Consider the following 21,373-nt stretch of genomic DNA (forward strand, 5'->3'; position numbering starts at 1 on the left):
TTGGTAACACTCTATTCCCAGGAATAGCTATTCCCATGGGATTACTAATCCTATATACACGGGGTTAGCTAAGCCACTCAAAAACGAGTGGCTTAGCTAATCCTTTCCTGTGGGATTAAAATTATCGTGTAAATTGCCCACAAAAACCCCACCCTTCTAGCACCCACATCTCTCAAGGAGACTCTGCAAAACGATCTCCATCTCTCAAAGAGCAACGATCTCTCTCCCCCTTTCTTCTCTTCGATTTCTCTTCTTTGTTTCTTGGTTATTTCATTCTCTCTCTATTTCTTAGATTTTTTTTTCTCTGTAACATTTCTCTTTTTTTTTTTCTTTTTTTTTTTTCCTTTTTCTTTTTCTTTTGATTCTCTATATCGTTTCTCTTTGATTCTGTTTAGGCTTTTTTAAAAAAATAAAAAATAAATTTTTATTTTTTATTTTTTATTCTGTTTCTCCATCTCTCTTTCTCTATACTTTCTCAGTTTGATTTTTAATTAAGTTATATATATATATATATATATATATATATATATATATATGTTCAAGCGTACAACCTGTGTTCAAGCGTATATACACACACGCTTGAACACAGGTTATTCATACATGTTCAAGCGTGTGTGTATATATATATATACCCAAAACGTTTCTGATTTTTTTTATTTTTCTTCTGTTTTTTTATTTCTTTTGATTCTCTGTATCGTTTCTCTTTGATTATGTTTATGGTTTTTTTTTTTTTTTTTTATTATTCTGTTTCTCCATCTCTTTTTCTCTATACTTTCTCAGTGTATATATATATATATAACTGAATTAAAAATCACACTGATATATATACACACACACTTGAACACAGGTTATTCATACCTGTTCAAGCGTGTATATATATATAAAATTATATATACATGACATAACTAAAAAAAAAAAATTATAGTAAAATTGTTTATGTTTCAAAAAAAAAAAGAAAAAAAGAATGAAAGTCCTTAATAATATAAATTGTATTTATATTATAAGGGTATTTTAGGAAATAAGATCACAATACAATTCCATTTACCAACATATTGCACTGTACCAAACGAAGGAATAGGATTAGGTAGTCTATTCCAGCGTTACAACCAAATAAAGGAATAGGACTAACTAATCTATTCCCAGTGGTAACTAATCCCAGTGGTAGCTAATCCTTTTCCAATGGACTAGACAATCTGCGAACCAAACGAAGCCTAGTGTTTTTTTTTATCCTAACTGGATATTGTTTTCTTAAAAAAAAAAAAAAAAAACAAAACAAAAACAAAAACTTACCACACCAGTCCCTCAGAAGAAAAACAGAAAATAATATTTATATAGGACCAGAAGAACACTAAGAGAATACAAGGAAGAACAGTAGCATTCCTCTTATGATTATGTATGAGATGGATGATTTTCAGCTCAAGAAGAAATGGAGATAATAAACAAATAGAAAATATTTTAGCTGATTAATTTTAAGATGATGACACTTTTTTCTTTTCTTTTTTTTTTGTTTTTTTTTTTTTAATTTTTGTTTTTTTTTTATTATTATTTTTTATTTTTAAGTGTGTCGGCACAACGAACTAAATTCAGATGCATGAAGTGGCATTTTCTTCTCTTTTTAATTTTTTTTTTTTTTCTTCTTATACATGGAGATTGACAGCAACATTTCATGCATATGGACGGTGAATTAAAACCATGTGGGATAATAGTACTGGCGCTGATTCCTCATAGTGATAGCAGCTTTGGAGATGGCATGGGTTGGCAAAGCTACCATTTGCTTAATCATAAAAAAAATAATAAAAATAATAAAAAGAAAAGAAAAGAAAAACAAGAAGCTACCATTTGCTTTGTGGGGCTGGGAATTGAACTGGGTTTGATGATTAACGACGTCTAAAGTGTACGTAAATGATTGTCTTTGGCCAGGATTAATTGCTAACTAATTAACTCCGTTATCATTACTTCATTCCTTTAAGATGTAACTTCCCTAATGATTTATATTAGTTACTCCGTCATTGCAACGGTAATCATTCAAACGCATATTGTAAGATCTGAAATTCATTATGGTGTTATCATTAATCTTGCCAATGATATCAACAAAAAGAAATTCATGAAACATTCAGCGAAGTTTCTATATCTGTCTTAAAGGATTGGAGTTATGATTGCTTCAAAAAAAAGAAAAATAAAGAAAATGTAATTTTTTTTTTTTTGTTTTTTCATACCGCGCTCAAAATGGCCCCTCACACAAGGACAATGAGGCAGCAAAAATACAGCTACTAGTAAGTACGAACCTAATCGTTATGGGGTGATTCGGCCACCTGGCCTAGACCTCTCAGACCTAATGGTTATGGGGTGATTCAGCCACTTGGCCTAGACTGCTTAGAGAGGTTGATTGAGCAACTCCACTAACCAAAGAGGGTACGTAGTTGAGTGATGAGGGTGGTTTCGGTCATTCTCTTTCAACCACCCCTTGGCCAAATCAGTCACTCACATTTGGTCATTTTGAAGTGTAAAAACTTAGTTGTATTAGCACCTCACAAAGTTTAGGAGGAAGTATACCTTACCCCCACTCCGGAGGCATTTTGGAGAGTTTCAGGTCTAAAATGTCACATGAGACACAAGTGATGTAATTTATGTCCAAAAAAATGGAAAACTTGAACTTATTATGTAAAGTGTCGGCGTTTGATAGTTTGTGAGGTTTAAATCTCATTTTTTAAACATTTGAAGTAAAAATGCCAAATTGATGACAATTTAGGGGGGATAAAATGTATTTTTCCCAAAATTTTACTAATTAAAGGTTGATGAGTGTTTGTGTTTAGTTAATTACTAAAAGTTAGGAAAATTATGCTTAGAAAACACTGGAATAGAAATATTTCTAATGCATGGGTTTGCAATTGATAGTATGTACTTGCATGTTCTTATGACAAGTTTTTTCTCACCTTTTTTTTTTTTCGCCCCCACTCATATATATATATATATATATATATATATATATATAATTTTGCTATTTGGGGATGGGTGAACTACTCCTAATGACCCTTGAGGTGGTTTAGTCACCCTCAGATATAGCCAAAGGGGATGGTCGAACCACCTATTGACCATTTAAAGGTGGTTTAGCTACCCTTATATACCCAAATGAGGTGGCAGAACTTTTTGCTTAACTCCTGAAAATACATTGATGGTATGCTTCCACATTCTTTTTGCATTTCATTATAGCATAATATGAGACCTCTTAAGCTTATCTAAAACCCTAAGGGTTACCTAAGTCCTATTGGTCCTCCGATCCTCATTTTTCCTCAAAGGGTCTTTTCCTTTCTATTTTGAGTAGTCCCAATCGAACAGTCTCCAACCGATCATCGACCGAGGTTCTCGGATCTAACTTTTCTCATCCTACCACCAATCACCAATGCATTATATCTCCAGGTACTGGAGATTGGGTAGATATGATTTGATTCTCTAGGATTTAGTTAGATAAAATAAGTTAGGTTTGAACTTTAAATTTTGAATTTTTTTATTATCAACCTCTATCTTATGGATTCATCATAATCTTCTAAGTCATGTCAACAAAGTTTCCATCTAAAAAAATCTTACAAAGACATTAGGTTGGGCAATTGAAAGGAGAAAGAAAGAAAGAAAAAACAATAATAAAGGGAAAAAGGCTTAAAGCTAGCAAAAGAAGGAGAGGGATGGGGGCTAAGAAAGAGAGAAAGCTTGAGAAAGCTACAAGGATCCATTGATATGTCCACATCTCAAATTTGTTCTGATTCCCAAAAACGTTTTATAAATTGTAGTTGTCATGACTCAATGACTCAAGAACACATCAACATAAATCCGAATCTTTATTACTTTATTATTTTATTAGCAACCTAGTTTTATGTATGAATTAAGAAACTAGTGCAAGTTTTTGTTAAAAAGTATAACCTATCCATATCAATTGTGACAAAATAGAGATTGCCTAGCTTCCTCCAATGGGAACTACTGTCACATGAATCCAACTTTATGTTATTAAAATTGATAATTGGTGGGGAATAATCAACAATGGAGCCAAAAAGAATTTTCTAATGGGGGACAATGTATAATATAATAATGATGTGTGAAATGTTAATAGTCTACTGATGAGACAGAAGATGTCACAAAATTCTTTAATTTTTTATATACTTGTTGTACAAGTATGAAATTGCTGGGTATATACTATGTGTAAATATATGTGACCAATTGAATAATAATTGATTATCATTTCATTTGGAAAAAATAAATGATGTTGTTATTGTCATAAACATTCCATTCATAATATTTTTGTATTCTTAATCCTCATATATTTTTTTTAAAAAAAATAAAAAAAAATAAAATTACAACTAATTCTTCCATTTTTCATTTGCAATTGTGATCCCTATCCCTAAATGCAACGTGTATTATTTTGTAGATGGTTAAAGTTGACACTCCTCAATCTCACATCTACAACAAAGTTAGTGTGAATTGTCTACTTTTTTTCTTTTTTTTTTTCTACAATAATATATTATATAAGACTCAATAATATATTTTATAAGACTATATATAACATATAAGGGTAGGCGAGTAGCCATTATTAACTATCTTTGCCTACCTCCTAAAATCGATAACGGCAACTACCCTAGGCGGTTAGCAATTTTTGTCAACCGCCTATCAAAGCGATTGCATGGTTAGTGATAACTAAGGGTAGGAATTCGTGTTCGTGTGTCAATACATATGTATAAGAATATATAAGTCAATCCTAATCCAATCCATTTAATTAAACAAGTCAAACTATCAATCATAACCTTCTAATTCTGTACTGGGTTTGTGTTAGGTTCGCGGGTCATATAAAAAATTGTCAGTCATTATGTTACGTGTCAGGTTCAAGTCATGTCGAAGCATAGATATAAGACTATATAAGTGAACCCTAACTTGACCTATTTAATTGAATGGGTCAAACTCTTCAACTCTAACCTTTTAATTTTATGTTGTGTTCGTGACAAGTTTGCAGATCGTGTTAAAAGTTACCGACCCTAATTGATGATTATTAAGGATTAATAACCGACCAGTTATTCATCCTACTAAACTATAAATGTTAATCCTTTGGTGGGCCAAAGAAAGTAAAAATACAAAATTTATAGCTTAAAAACAGGAGTGTTTGTGCTAGGGCCTAGGGACAAAAAAGATGACAAGAGAGCTAGGTGAAAATTTTGGGGTTAGCCAACAAAGCCATAAAGACATTGGTGAGCACAAACCTTAAAGTGAGGGAGGGCGAGTGGGTTGGAAAAGGTTTATATAATGTTTTGTACAAATCCAAAGGAAACGGCAATCTTTTGCGTACGTTAACCACACGCAAATGTTTCCCAAAAGAAAGACATTTCCCACCACAAAACTCTCATTCTTTTCCTGACCCCTAGTACCATGGATCATTGGGGCCAGCAAACATCTGACTAAAATTTCAGATTATGGGAGACCACGTCCTTACCTTTACTTCTAACAATTTTAAACTGGACTCTCGAATTGATTTTTTTTTTTTTACATGTTCACACAAGAAAAAAAAAGGGGATTCGAACTAGTAACCTCCACTTCATAACGCATGGTCTCCAATCGATTGAGCTATCTCTTAGAGACGAAAATTAATAAATTGATATTGACTTAACATAAAATTAATAAATTGATTTATATAGTTTTATATACATGTTTTGATACGACTTAGATTTAGTATGCGACATTTAATAGCTATGACAGTTTTTTACAAGACCTGTAAGCCCGATACGAATCTAACATAAAATTAGTAGGTTCCGACACATGAACACGACATGTTAATATATAATTGGAGCTAAATGTTATAAGCATTTAACAGTTTTCAATTGTTAAAGCTCTGGGATCAAACCTTGACTCCGTCAATTTACCTTCCATTTAAATTAAATATTTTATGTATTGGGTATCACCTATTAAATGGAGTTTAAGTACACACATGAGGAAGAGTGTTAAAGTAATGATTAAACTTACATCTTCCTATCAGTTTAAGCTTGTGGGATAAGTGGTGTTTAACATCAACCACACACGCTAGTATTAAAAATTGTAAAACAATTGAATGTTTAGCATTTATTTCACAAGAAATTTTGCAAGTGAATTCCCCTTAGAAATAATGGTCTATGAATTCTATCGAGCCTTATAAATATAAGGTGGGCTTTCAAGGGGTAGCTCAAACCACATCTCATGAAGTGAAAGTCACTAATTTGAATCATCATCCTCATTTCTATCCTCTTATGTGAACATGCCAAATATATATACAAGGTGCACCACATATTTAAGTACATAAATCCCTAGTGTATAATAAATAATTGGTTTTCAAGGTAAAAGAGGAAAGGATTTATATCATTTGTGAGTGTCAACAAACATCTTTTTGGTTGAATAAAGATTTTATTTAAAACTTGAAATTAAAAATCCCAACTAAAGGAAGAGTTTAACTCTTCAATGGAAATAAAAATTTTGAGCACCAATTATAACAAAAGGCAAGCATTATTCAAGGACTTTAACTTGTACCAAATGAAATTATTCAAATCCTAAGAGAAATGCTATGACGGTTTTTCTTGGTGTTTTCATGGTTATATGTGAATATTATATATATATAGGACCAAGAGGACACTAAAAGAACACAACAAAAATCGTAACATTCCTCAAATCTTAATATCTAATGTTAGTAGGACATCAACTCTTTAACACTTTATTTATTAATTTGAATAACAAGAGTAATATATTATAAGTCTCTGAGTCAACTAGCCAAAACTAAAAAAAAATTAGGTTTTTTTTTTTTTTTTTTTTTTTTTTTTACTCCATGTGTTAATCGAAATCCCAATAAAACCTATATCATTAAATTTTTGTAACACCCGTTAGTTCTAATCAAAATGCATCATTTTGCCACGCCAGTATAATAATTTTATTAATTTAATTTAAAAAATTGTGGACCACCTCTTGCCCACCCCTGTGGTGGCTTGCGGCCACCCCATAGGAGTTGGGGAGTGGCAGCCCCACTGCTGGCTACTCCTTTAATTTTTTTTTAAAAAAATTTTAAAATTAAATTAATAAAAAATTATTATGCTGACGTGTCAAAATTGTGCGTTTTGATTGGGACTAACGTGCGTTACAAAAATCTAACGGTAGAAATTTTATTGACATTTCGATTAATCCAGAGAATAAAAAATTCAAAAAAAAAAACCTAAGGACTTTTTAGTTTTGACGGGTTGACTCATGAACTTATAATATATTTACCCTAATAACAAATCTTTTTTTTTTTATTTAAAAAAAAAAAGAGAATGTTTTATTTAAAAAAGTCTTTAAAACATTCATCAAATGGAATATGATACGAATGAATAAAAAAATAACAAAAAAAGAAAATAAAATAAGTTGTAATTGAGACTTTTAAGTGTCCCAGATTGGACTTTCGGCAATTGATAGCATTGAGGGAGGCTGCAGCCTACACAGATTCTCTCTCCTACGTTTCATCAAGTTGGATTAAAATATCTCAAATGCTAATCTCATCTTTTTGTCCTCCCACCAAAATTACTTTACTTTAAAATTTATACAAAATGTTTAATTAATTACAGTAACATGTATCTAAATTGTGCTTAATACTGACCACAAGTGTCTAATCCCATGATAATTTTTATTTAAACACCATGAATTCAATAGTTTTGAGTCTAATTATATTATATTATGACTTTATTTTTTAAATTGAGTGTTAATCATTTTATACTTACCCCATTACCTGTGCATGGTCGGTCGGCTCAACAATAATTAATTATTATTAAAGCATTAAGTATAAATTAAATAATTAAATTTACTTATTTCTATCGGCTAAAATTTTTGGGATAAGTGATAAGTTTGAATACTTATTCCGTCAATTCACTTTATATTGAAATTAAATATTCTACTATTAAAAGGGAGTTTGAGTCCACACATGAGAGTGGGTATTAAAATATTAATTAAATAATTAAATTTACCTCTTCTGATTAGCTTAAACTTTTAGAACAAATAGTGATTTAACAATTATTAGCAGCTTTTTCACTTAAATCATGGCATACCACGGTTGCATTATTCCTTTTAGGGGAAAATATACTTCGACCTTCCAAATTATTATCGCCTTTTCATTTACGTCACCTAACTTCAAAAACAGATATATGTGTACCCTAAACTCTCATTTATTGTCAAACGGGTCACTCTATATATCAATTAAAATATATAAAAATTCAATTTTAACGCTCAACACTAACTAATCGACCTTTTTTACACTAATAATTGAAAAAGATAAAGTATATTTTTCCCTTTATTTTACACGGATGGAGGACCTCCACATCCCCCAACAACCCATGCCCCTTCCCCCACAAATACGTCATGAACCATTTGGGTGAAATAAAAGTGTCACATTCTTTTGATGTGATGAATGGTAAATGCTACAATTATATATTTGACAATCATACTCTATGGTGCCGCCTTGTCATATTCATTGGCACAAATTACTTGACTTCTTTGAGATCCCTTGATGGAACTCCAGCCTGCCATCACACGGTTGCTCAAGTTTACTTTTTTTTCTTCCAACATGCGTTAATTGTTTTTCAAATGTCTTAAATATGTTAGTTTTCGGCCGAAGATCACGCCTCATGAAATGAAATTTATTAATTCAAATTCTCATTTTCCTTTGTCTCCTTTTTGTGTGAACATATTAAAAAAAAAAAAGAAGAAAAAAAATGGGCATTAGTTTCTAATACAGTTTTAGTCGCATGCCAATACGTGACCGCAGATTGTAAAAGAGTTATAAAGATATCATTACTCTAAATATGGTGCTTAAAATAGAATTGTAGAACATGCAAAGCTCATACTTGATAAGTTTACATCACTTTCTCTCTTTTTTTTCTTTTTTTCTTTTAATTGAATAAGGAAAATGGTTACAAGAGGAAGAGAGAGTAAATGATTCTAAAACTGAAAGAAGGGTGGACTCCCCAACAACAGACCCGAAACGAAATAAAATAGTATGAAAATATATACAAGTGGTAGGAAATTGATCAAATATGAATACATGAAAACTAATACTAGATAAATTTTTCTTGCAATTTCACAATTGTTTGTGTAATTGTCACTTGTTGCTGCTTATCGGTTTAAACTTTTAAGATAAATGATGTTTTAATATGATGTTGAAACAAAGATTATAAATTCGAATCTTATCTCTTTCATTCATTTCCCATTTTAGTTTTTATGATTATGGACTTAGCCGATCGGGTGCGGAACATTACTCCAATGAATTATATAGACGTAGACACACAAAAACACACATCAAAGTGAAAAGACACCACCACTAATAAGATTAAAAAGTAGATATCTATAATTAATAAATCAAAAGATTCACCTTGTCAAATTCTCTAGCTACTATCGTATTCTCTATATTATCTTCATATGTGTCACCTTTAATCACTTGTGAAATTTATTGGTTTCTTTTTCCTTCACTAATTTGTTAATCATGTAAACCAAATCGAAGAGTGCATATATGATCTATGCATCTTCATCCTCTTTCCTTTTCCTCCGATTAAATTTATTTTACTTTTGATTTTATTATTTTGAAGTTGAAAACTAATCAGAAAAAAAGAAAAGTTAATTACGACTAGACTTTGTTTTAGCAAGTCTTCTCTTCAAAGAAAATGACAATTAAATATATTGCTTCCTTTCAAGTCGTTCTCTCCAAAAGTACTTGTTCATGACTCTCAATAAATCAAATGCTAGCCAAAAAAGTCATAGAAAGTGGCCAACTTGCGTGGAAAACCTTTATAGTGCAAGAAAAAAAAAACAAAAAAGAAAGCCCTAATTAATTAATAGGTGTTTCCAGCTTGGATTAGGAAAAATAATAATTACTCATTTCATTATAATTTTATGACTAATGCTATAAATCACATGTTTAATTATTTCACACCTACAACGTTGATGTGACCATCCCAACAAACCATTAAATTAGTTTTTTGTTAAAAAATAAAAAAATAAAAATTTAGGGTGTATTAGGACCGTCTCGTTAGCATTATGGGATAAAAATGTTATTAGTAATGCAATAAACCATATTTTTATTTTACAACCATCCCACAATGCTAATCTAGTAGCCCTAACCAACCTTTAGATTAGTTTCTGTTAAAAAAAAAAAGGATTGGTTATGACTATTACGTCAACTTTATAGAATAATTGTGAGATAAAAATGTGTTTTTTAGCATTGTTATACTCCATTACATATTAGACCTAATTACTAATTAATGCTAAATACTACACATTTATCTTATTAAACTGATGTGACACTGTTCAAATGAACATTGCCACATCAACCCTGTAAAATAAGAGTATCACACCACCACGTCAGTGGTCTGACAATTATGTGATTGATCTTTCTAGCCTATAGACCTCTATGGTCTAGGTCTTTCCTAGCCAACACCTCATTGAATACAAGATTGACCGTACCTCTTTTATACCCGCTTTGAGAGTTGAGTTCGAATTAAAATTGGACCGTTGAGATTAGACACGTATTTTTTTGTCATGTCATGAAACACATTTCGTATAATTTCAATTGAAATTGGGGTTTTTTTTTTTTGCCTAGAAAAAAGAAATAATATATATATTTATGTTTTTCCTTTTGTATTAGAGTTGAGGTTGATTGGACATTTACGTGGCTTCCCAGCAGGAAAGTGAAAACCAGGGGGTGGATCTGCATCATTGCCAGGTTGAAAATGCAACCTCTATGATTGGGGGCCCAACTTTTTTGTGAGGCATAGAAACAAAGAGGGTCCCACAGAGGATCCCAGGGAGCCATGTGGCCCATTAAGGGCCCACATCCACGTAGCACCAGCCTACCTTTAGGCCTCATCCACAAGCTCCCAACTCTCCCCCTTTTCTTTTTCTTTTTTTCTTCCTTGCTCATCAATGAGGAGGCCCAACCAGCTCAGGCTTTTTGCCTAGGGGTTTTTATTCCGTACGGCAGCACCACCGCCTTCTTTAGGGGACAAATGGTGGGAGTGGGACCATGAAGCGTACAGATGTGATAAAAGTAGTCTGATTGTGGGGTCCAGAATTGACCTAAACTATGGTTTTAATTTCCATGCAATTTCATCATGATCATCTTTGGGTCCCACCACCCCATTACATGTCAACCACACGATGGGTGGGGGGGTGGGGCTCACTAGATTTCACGTACAATATCCTTTTGGGTTAATTAATAAAATCACTATCATGAGTTTTGGGCCGACATCAATTCACTCTCCCTTTGATTCTTTTAATATTTTGTAATCAGCTTCGCAGGTTTTTTTTTTTTTTTTTTTTTTTTTTTTTTTTTTTTTTTTTCAGCCAGAGACTTCTGTTTTATTTTTCACCAATTTTATATTAGGAGAAGTGTGAAAACTCAATTATATCCTTAAAATAATAATAATAAAATAATAAAATAATAAAATAAAAAAAGGGTAGGATTGGTTCAAAACGTCAACCACTCCTCCCCCAACACATGCTTTTCTTTTTTAATAAAGCTTTCTTGGGTTAGTAATTTTTATTTTTTTTTACTATTTGTACTTAAAAGTATGTGATATAAATGTTAGTTTAATAAAATAAATTGAAGGAATTTCTTTTATTCAGTTTAGAAAATTAAAAAAAAAAAAAAAAAAAAAAGGTTTGTTCTTTCTTTTTATTTTTTTGCATTTTTTATTTTTTTTAATAATATTTTGAGGAGTAAATTTACCATATTTCTTAAGTGCAAGAATTCTTTACAATCTCAACTTGATCTAAGATCTTGCAGATTTAATGAGGATAATTTTGTGACAGAATTCTTAAAAAGCTATTATGATTTTCGATTAAATTGCTCAGATTACAATTTTAGCATACAACTTAATATATAGGATACATCAATTAAGAAAAAAAATATATCAAGATTTTATAAACGTTAAATCACCTAGTATAAACCATTTTAATCAAAGATAATAGGATTTTAAAAAGGATCATGTACAAACCCTAAACCCTAAACCCTAAACCGGTCTGGCCGAAGTGAAATTAAACAGTTGGGCCCATCTTGTAGCCCAAATGGATCAAAATTACCATTGATTGTTGTAAATCTTATGTATAGAGGAAGACTACATGGTATAGCATATTGTTATCAAGAGTGATTCTAAAAATTATATTTGTATTCTATAATTATAATTCAGACATGGCAATCTTAACCTTTGGATTAATCTTTATTCGAAATATTTAAAGATTAGTTAAAATTGCCACGTCAATATTGTAAAATTAATATATGACATACAATATTACAAATGATAGTAAACATTTTTATGAGATAAAAAGTGACAAATTTAGTACCCGAGATGCATGAGCATCGTTATCACATGGTTATTTTCAGTTTCAATACTGCATTTAGGGTTTATACCAAGGAAAATGCTTGTAGCATTGAAGCTTGAGAAAAAATACACACTCCTACTCCTATGTTTTTACTCTCACATTCTCTTACATGGCTTTTTAAAATCACAATTATATCAGAATTCAATATTTATTCATTACAAACCCAATAACAATTTTAAAAGTCATGCGAGTGTAAGAATAGAAGTGCAAGAGTGAGAGCGTGAGCGTGAGTAGCATTACTCTTATAGTTTTTACTACGACTTCTTACAAACTCACATGACAATTCATGTTTTTTGTATATGAATGTCACATAAACTGTCCATGATAGTTTACATTTTAGTGATTGACATAGCAAATGCTTCTCAAATGCCATGGAGCAATTCACATTTTAGTGACGGCATGATAAATATCATGCAAACTGTCATGTCAACTTGTTTAGAGTTTTGTAGTAAAAATTGTTATATCCCCACCAACATTGGTATATCAAGTATTCATTCCTGAAATGCTAGACAGGAATAAGGGTATTAATTTAATCAGTCAAAGGGTGATTTTAACAGGAAATTTCCAGATAAATATACAAGTGGTAATAAATATGTGCAGAAAGTCGAGCCTCCAACCTAAGAAACCAAACAAAATAAGCTAAACGACAAGCAGAAGATCATAAATGAGAATAGCAAATCCCAGCCAACATGCCATGTCTCAAGCCATTGGCTTAGTGCCTAATCATATAGCCTGCTCTTCATTTTAATCACTGTCTTAATCCCATATCCCTCTCAAACCTCTGCTTACATCATGCTTTGCTCCTGCTGTTGTTGGGATGTTAAAAAAATGTTATTCAAAACCAAATTCAATAAAGCCATACAATCATAAGTCATAACAACAATGATAAAAAGAGTATAACCCTTTTCCACAAATCAAACTACAGCAAAATCTCAACACATAAAAGGTTTCATTATTGTAAATATCATATTTAATACTAACTTTTACAAAGAATCCCCTCTCTCCCTCCCTCAATTTCATCCCTCACATCAACTGGTATTTAAGTGTCCTTTATTTGAGGTTTTTGTTTGGGACAAAAATTAAGCAAAAAAGGAGAGAATCATCTCTCTCCTCACTTTTTTTCTCCCTTACACCATGAAATATTTTTACTGTTAGGCCATCTTCTTTTTCTTGTTCTTTTTTGGCTGCTGCTTGAATTCTATGGTGGATTCGGGAAAATGTTGATCCTATGAAAAGTTACTAAGGAGTGTAACATTATGAAGAGTTGCACTACGTGTAAGTTGAAACTAATCCATAATATAAATATTAATATAAACATTTGTGTATCTGTATGTATTTATGCATGTGTAAATGTGTGTGTGTGTACGGAGAGAGAGAGAGAGAGGGAGAGAGTTATGCTCATCTTATGCTCTGATTAGATGAGATATGCATCACTATAGGTCATATATATTAGTAAAATTACAAATGAGCTGTGCATGGGCAGCCTGTTTATAAGAAAACAGCCTTCAATTTGAATTAGGAGCATGACTCAGACCTATTAGCAAATACAACCTTAGATCCAAAAAAAAAAACCAGGATCATAACAATATATTTACTTCAGCCTGATTTCATACGGCTAGAAAGGCAAGAATCTGATGACCTATGGTGATGCAAGCCATCATGTGGATGGAGCAGATTTCCATGAGTCAGAAGTTCCCTCTGAAAGAGACCCTGACAGTAAGGCAGAAATGAGGATTTAGAGAATATAGTCTGAAAGCAAGAAAGAAATCTGGACATGAAACAAACTTGTCCGATAAATGGGAAGGCAATAGTACTGGAGTAACCAAAAGTTGCTGCGCAAGAATTTTAAAATACCAAGACATTGCACTTCCGTCCTCACTCTTTCCAACTATAAGGAGCATGATCAACAACTAAATAGTCTCCACGGATATCCTTTGCTACTCTAATGTCATCATCGAGGTATATAGATTCAAACCTGCAGAAGTTAAGGAGTTTCAATTATTTTTCATAGTTAAGGGTGTTTCAATTATTTTTCATAGTTAAGGGTGTGTGTTTAGAAGGTGGGAAACTGGTAATATGCTGTTGATTAACTCACTCAGATAAATACTAATATGAACTGAAACACCAGCTATTTACTACTAAATAAAATATGGTATTTAGTTGATCCAAGAGTTGAGACAGTTTAATATCTAGCAAAAATGGCTGTGAGATATTAATTGGGCAGGTCAACTAGTAATTTCACATGATGTAAAACCACACCTTCAAAACCAACTTGTTCAAGTTGATTAGGGGGGAGGGCGGGAAAGACACAGAATAACAAAGAAACAAAGAGAAATAATAGGAGAAATACTTCAAAGCACAAACAATAACGTGTCCGGCAAAACCAAAAATATTGGACCAAAACTTTGCCACAGGAAGAATATTAACTTCTTTTTTATTTTGGTAAGAGGAAAAAATATACCAAGTCTACATGAAAACTGTAAGCAACAATTAGAAGACTGTAAAAGAGCACCAACAACGATAACAGAGGCAAATTTCAATCCCTAGGCAGTAGGCAGAACTGTAACTCTGCTTAATGTTGAGGAATCGACATTTTAAATATTGAGAAATCAACATTTCACATTATTAAAGGTAAGAAGATTACTGTTGATGGGAGTTTTAAGTTAAGCAGGACCAGGAGGTAGAAACCTGCATCTCCTCTTTCCAGGATGTCCAATTGAAAGGCAAACAACTGCAGAGTTTGGGGAGTTCTCCAGTTCTGCTTAATGTTGAGCCTCAGGGGGTGAAGAGTGGTCAAACATTTCAGGGCATAGAGCTCAGTCTTGTTTCTTTTTTTTTTTATAAATAATGTTGTATATATCAAAAACGCAGAGGGGCGTAACCTTAGTACACAGAAAATATACAAGAGAACGCCTAAGACGAAAGAGAAAATAGAGCAAGGAAATCTAAAAAGCTAATAACTAGAGGAGTTAAATAAGCAACTGTTCAAGTAAAGAGGGAAAAAAAAAGAAATAGGACTTGAGCTCCTCTAAGGTCCTCTCAAGATTATCGAAGTTCCTATCATTTCTTTCCCTCCATAGGCACCACATAAGGCAAAGAGCCCATCTTCCAGACGACCGCACTTCATGATTTCTTAAATTCACTTACATTTGAATATATGTCCTATGTGATTAACCCAACCCCCGGGATCACACCACTTTACCTCTTCAAAGCAGGAATGTCAGACCACCTTTAATGCAGGATATAATGGAGTGACTATCATTTACTGGGTTCAAGTAGAATAGAATGAGAGAAAAAGGGGTTTAAACTATGAGGAGTGCTACACATTCCAAATTTGTTTCCCAAAAGTTGGTTCCCAAATGATGTGTGTACATCTCATGAGATTTATTATTTTGGGAAGTGTGTCACCAACTCATGAGATGGTGACACATCATTTGGGGATTAAATTTTGGAAAACAAATTTGGGATGCGTAAAATTTCTCTTAAACTACACACGCACGAAAAAAAAAAAGTTTTATTTTAAGGTCCCAATAATTAAAGAAACATTTCAGCCAGTTTTTTTTTTTTTTGCATATAATTAAGGAAAGAATGTAATCTTCCATGAAACACAACATTTTCCCTGTCAGCAACGAAGATGGAGCCAATCAAAGTCATGCAATTAGATTATCTGGATTCATACAGAAACAAGTAGCATTAACACATCAAGCAAGACCTGTTCAGGTTACTCATTTAAACAATTGGCTCTAAAATAAGTGAACTCACATTTTGCTCCCACATTGGTAACAACAACATAAACCATAACTTTTGCCCTTCATTCTTTCCAATCATAAGGAGCACGGTCAACAACCAAATAGTCTCCCCTGATATCCTTCACAACTCGAAGCTCGTCATCAAGGTACACGGACTCAAACCTATAGAAATAATATGCCCTTGATTCCACAACAATATGAAAAGCAAACAAAACAGAAGAACAAAGCAGTCCCCTATGACATCCTGCCATATGACAATATATAAGACCAGATATATATATATATATATATATATATATATATATATATATATATATATATATATATAGAGAGAGAGAGAGAGAGAGAGAGAGAGAGAGCATAATAAACAATAACAAGAATAAGAAATCATCAAGAAAGACTACAGAACATTAAGATCTTAGAAGAGAATAGATCTCAAATCAGCTGCTGTATGAAGGAACCTTAGATTCAAATTTAAAGTTATACAAGTTTACTACATATGCACATAAAAAAATAAGAAAAAAAAAAAATCTAAAACCCCAAACATTCTCATCTAAGAGTGACCATCAAATTTGAATTTAATATGTGCATACAATGAAAAGAGACGAGTGCAAAGGAAAACTAGAAAGAGCTTTTTACTTTGGCAAGTGAAAACTAAAAAGAACATTGGTTGAGGGAGAACTATAAGACATCACAGGATATGTCATTCATATAACACAACGCCAAAACTTAAACATGTTATAAACAAAGGCGCATGGAAATGAGTTGGGCCAAAAAGCTCGGCAGGATGAGAAATGGGAACAACCAAAAAGGAGGGAAAAAAAAAAAAACAGAAGAAAAAGGGACCTTGAACCAGATCATCTATATATGGAAAAAGCTGCAGGTGTTGCCTACTAACATGAAATGATGTTTTGTACTTTTTTTAAATAAGTAAATATTCATTTTATTGAAAAGAGGATAATGCTCCAGTACACGGGATCCATACTAGAGCAACTCCTAAAACTTTTACAATCCAAGGTTTAAAAGACCAATAAATTCTAGAAAAGACGTGGAATGAACAAGACCTAAAGCAGACATTCAATCATTCAAAGTTTTCAGGAATGAACTCTGCCTAATGTTGCTATGTCATATTCTATTGAAATTATAGACTGCTTTTCCAGCCATGGTAAAGCAAATCAGGCAAAGTTTCAAAAAAGAGTCTTGAGCCAATAAAATTTCAAGAGCTAAATCAGACTTCTCTCTCAAATGAACAATCTTAAGCCCAAGGCGGGGGGGTGGGGGGGGGGGGGGAAGAACTAGGAAAACAAGAAGACAAAGGGCCTAAAATCAGAGGGGGAAAAAAGCATGGCATTGCAGCTTCTATATATCTTTAAAGGAATAAACAATCTGCTGAGAGAAACTGAGGCCAGAAAAGGCAACAAAAAGATGACTTATATGATAAGAGAAAGAGAAAAATGTAGAAAACAAAAGGCAACACAAACTTCAAAAGATGTACAACATTCAGAAAAACTGGAGGAGGTACTTCAAGCGTAGTGAAAGTGTGCAAAGTGAAGTGATTGTCAGGAGCACCAAAAAAAAAAAAAAAACCAAGACTGCTATTAGAAAGACAAGAAGCTTCCCAAGAACTTCCTTTGCTTTCACAAAACCATTTTGCAGACGGGTATGAATCGAAAACGCACAACAGAAGGCAGAAGCAGCTTACATTTTCTCAGTATTTAGTATTTACTCTGACACAGTCTAGAAGAGGGGAAAAAAACAGCCCTGTAAGAATACTAGATGGATACATCAAACTATTTGTAATCACAATTCACAGTCCAATTGGAAAAGAGAACTTCAACCTTTTATCCAGAAGAACTCTATTCTACAGTCCGAGACCTAGGAAAGAGAACCACAAATACAGATAATTGAAGAGGGCTACCCAACTTATTCCAGGCAAACTAAAGCTTTTCCAAATTGCTTTCTAACCAGATTATTCTATGAAAATCATACGATATGAAATTGCTTTTAAAATAGGATTTTCATGTTAAATCCAAAAAAGATAGGGATGAACCTCTAAGGACACCAACTATCATGGCTTGATGGGATATAAAAGCCTATCTAGAGTTCCAAATTTAAAATGTCATATTGAAGGGACGGGCATATAAGAGAAACGTAATATGATAATACACAGGAACAAAGTTATCATATGAGTACAAAACACAATCTGCATCTAACCTAAGGTCATGGAGGTTAACAATGAAGCTATGATGAAGACTTGGGAGCTTCAATAAAGATCACAAAGATGACATCATCAGTATCTTTTTTGTTTGGATGGCTATGATCATCAAAATTCGATTTCCTTTTTATTTTTTTCTGTTTTGCTATATGAACCCTAATAGTTCCTTCTTTGTTGATAAGTAACTTAAGGTTTTTTATGAAGTTCTCCATGAAATTATCAATAAACCACCCCTTTTCTATTTTTCTTTATAGCAAAACAAAAGCAACTATCCAGTTGTGTAGGGACACCTCTGAGACTATAAATGAAGAACTCTAAACATCACCAAGTTTACCATTAGCAATCACCTATCAAGATCAGAAATTGAGCACTCACCAACCTTGCCCGAACGGCGGTAGTGGGATCTCCCAGTTTTTCCCCCTTAGAACCGCGCTTGTAAATCTGACACAAGCATCATTTTAGAGATAAAGTCATCAAATCTCTTTATTAAAAGAAGTAAATGTTATTACGCTGTATTTTCTTTGCACATACTTAAATCTGAACTGGAAATCCATTACAAAGATTTCAAAACTATTGCTCCATTAAAGGTAAACCTGTTTTGTGATTTTAACATCCACAAAATTCAAACCCAATACCGAACTCATTATACATAAAAGTAACATTATCTAAACAAACAACCTGTAGGATTGAGATTGGAGCCCAATCTCCCACTTCCAATTCCAATGATAAGGCTAAATTGGCACACAATGAAGATCAGTTTTAGTAGAGTTTCTGCTTTTAAATCAAATTCGAAACACTTGTGTTTCAAATAACATTTACTCATATATTATTTTATAAATGGACTCAGAACCAGCTACTGTAACAACACCATGTTAAATTAACAGTCAAACTGTTGTTCTAAAATATTAAACTGATAGGAAAATGCAATTTAATCATTTAATTACTTAACCATTACCCTAATATATTGCAGCTAAATAAAAGTTGAAAAATACTTTATTATTTAAATAAATGATTTAATTATTTATCGATTTGTTTAATACAGTGTTCGAACTCAGAATCAGCTAGTTTAATACCAAGATAAATTAACAGCCAAGCAATTGTGTCAAAAACATTTAGTACCTAAAATTCACTCTCTGCGGCGAAGCGATTTCGATACCGGAGCGAACAAAGAAAACCCCGTCGGGAGGGAAAGTGATCACATTGTTTAGAGTCATTTTCTCGACGTCGATCACCTGCAAGACGTCACCGGCCTGAGTACCAAACAACCGTGCATTCTCGACGATGAAGAGCTGCTCCTTCTCCGTGGTCCAGAGCAGCCGCCACGTGGCCGAGAGGGACGCGCCAGTGGTGACTGTATCACGGCCGAGAACGGCCATGGCGTCGATGGCTTCGACGATCGAATCGCGTCTCGCAGGGTCTTTCTGGGTCTTGATGCCTCGGTCCTGGTCCGAGATGAGGCTGAGGAGGTGGCTCTTGGCGGCCTGGGACTGGGCCGTGAGGGACGAGCAGGTGATTTTCGGGGTGGGAGATTGATGGCATTTTGGAGCGTAGGTGGTGGGAATGAGGAGGCATGTGGCCATAGCTGTATATGTGGATATCTGGTGCGAAGGAAATGAGAAGATACGGGCCGATGGGTGCTTTTGCGAGCTGACAAATTGGCGGTTCAAACTAAAAAGGTGGCCCCCACCCCGGAAGTAGCGGGACAATTTTTTACGCGACTTACGTATAAATATCAACTCAATACAAAATTAATTATCATATCACAATGATTAAAGTTTATAACTCGTTTAATTAAATATGTCGATTATAATTAACATAAATCATTTTATATTTTTAATTAGGAAATACTAGGTGTTCTTTCAATATTTTTTGTGGTGTCTCATCAATTGTGATGTGACTTTTAAAATCACCAATAAATTAAAAGTCAATATTGATAATCTCAAATTCAACAATAATTTTAAAAGTAACATCCCAGTTGATAGAATACCATAAAAATACTAGAAGAACATCTATCATTTCGATGCATGATTTGACATGATGTATAATTTTTGACACAATCATGAACTAGCAAATTTGAAAAAGAATTCAACCTAAAATTAACAAGTTATAATTGTTGTTGAGTTATACTAAAGTTGGCGTATATAATCTTTAAATTTTGTACATATTTCTCGACGTGAGTTAAACTCCATCACAGGAGCACGAATGTTCACCTTTCGGCCACAAGCATATAATTAAAAACGACGTCGTGGCGTGCCAAAAATTCCTTCGCACTCACATAATACCTCTCTCAATGTTTTACCTAGTTTTTATATTTATGTCTTCACATAATTAAAATCTGATATATAATTTTTTTGACACAACTAGCAAATTTGAAAAGAATTCAAGCTAAAATTAGCAAGTTAAAATTGTTGACAAGTTATATTAGTTGATATATATAATCTTATACATATTTCTTAACACTAGTTAAACTCTGATACATGAACACGAATGTCATTTGTTGGCCACAAGTAGATAATAAAAAGAAAAATAATAAAGGTACAACTTTGGCTAACTTTTCTCTTATTTTTTAATTTTTTTTAAATAAAATAATAAATAATAAAATTTTATGAAGTAATAACTTCCTATGTAGTTTTTTTTTTATTTGGTATTTTTTTTTAAAAAAAGAAGTATTTTTCTTCATAAAAATGGTAATTTTTTTTTTAAAAAAATGGTCATTATTATTAAGAAAAATACAATTTTTTTATAAAAAAAATACCAAATAAAAAAAGGACCACACGATGTTATTGCTTCAAAAATTTTATTTTTTATTTTTTATTTTGTATTAAAAAAAAATCACAAAAGAAAAAAGTTGGGTCAAAGTTATGCATCATGCCTCTGATAAAAAACGACGTCGTGGTCTCCCAAAAATTATTTGGCGCTCACATAATAGCCCTCTCAATCTCAAAGCTTCACTCGAACCAAGCTCCTCCCGCTCTGAACATTCCAGAGAAGTTCCATTTCTTCTAAATTCCTC

General features: G+C 32.7%; 1 protein-coding gene across 13 annotated transcripts; it reads right to left on the bottom strand.

The window, feature by feature from the left end:
• Positions 1-12,908: 12,908 nt before the first annotated feature.
• On the bottom strand, positions 12,909-19,981 carry LOC132164880 (Plastid-lipid associated protein PAP / fibrillin family protein). 13 transcript variants are annotated; one of them, XR_009438457.2, is made up of 5 exons: positions 19,480-19,981; positions 18,736-18,801; positions 14,251-14,371; positions 14,036-14,106; positions 12,909-13,199 (listed from the first exon to the last, which is right to left on the bottom strand). XR_009438457.2 is itself a non-coding variant. In XM_059575423.2 (4 exons), exons 1-3 carry the CDS (start codon positions 19,938-19,940, stop codon positions 14,272-14,274), a joined length of 627 nt encoding a protein of 208 aa, XP_059431406.2. In that variant the 5' UTR covers positions 19,941-19,981; the 3' UTR covers positions 12,909-13,202; positions 14,251-14,271. The 13 variants fall into 13 exon arrangements, 5 of the variants coding, with proteins under 5 accessions (XP_059431406.2, XP_059431370.2, XP_059431428.2 ...); XR_009438452.2 differs by having other exon boundaries at positions 12,909-13,202; XR_009438453.2 differs by having other exon boundaries at positions 12,909-13,202; positions 14,010-14,106.
• Between the last annotated feature and the right edge of the window lie 1,392 nt (positions 19,982-21,373).

Source organism: Corylus avellana, chromosome 2 (assembly GCF_965113065.1).
Source record: "Corylus avellana chromosome 2, dhCorAvel1.hap1.2, whole genome shotgun sequence".
Classification (NCBI taxonomy): Eukaryota; Viridiplantae; Streptophyta; class Magnoliopsida; order Fagales; family Betulaceae; genus Corylus; species Corylus avellana.

Excerpts from the sequence above, each read along its gene's own strand:
- LOC132164880 (XM_059575423.2), bottom strand. The coding sequence starts at position 19,940 with ATGGCCACATGCCTCCTCATTCCCACCACCTACGCTCCAAAATGCCAT. Across the intron at positions 18,802-19,479 it reads CCGCAGAGAGTGAATTTTAG|ATTTACAAGCGCGGTTCTAA; the intron begins GTACTAAATGTT and ends TGCTTGTGTCAG. Across the intron at positions 14,372-18,735 it reads CCGCCGTTCGGGCAAGGTTG|GTTTGAATCTATATACCTCG; the intron begins GTGAGTGCTCAA and ends TAACTTCTGCAG.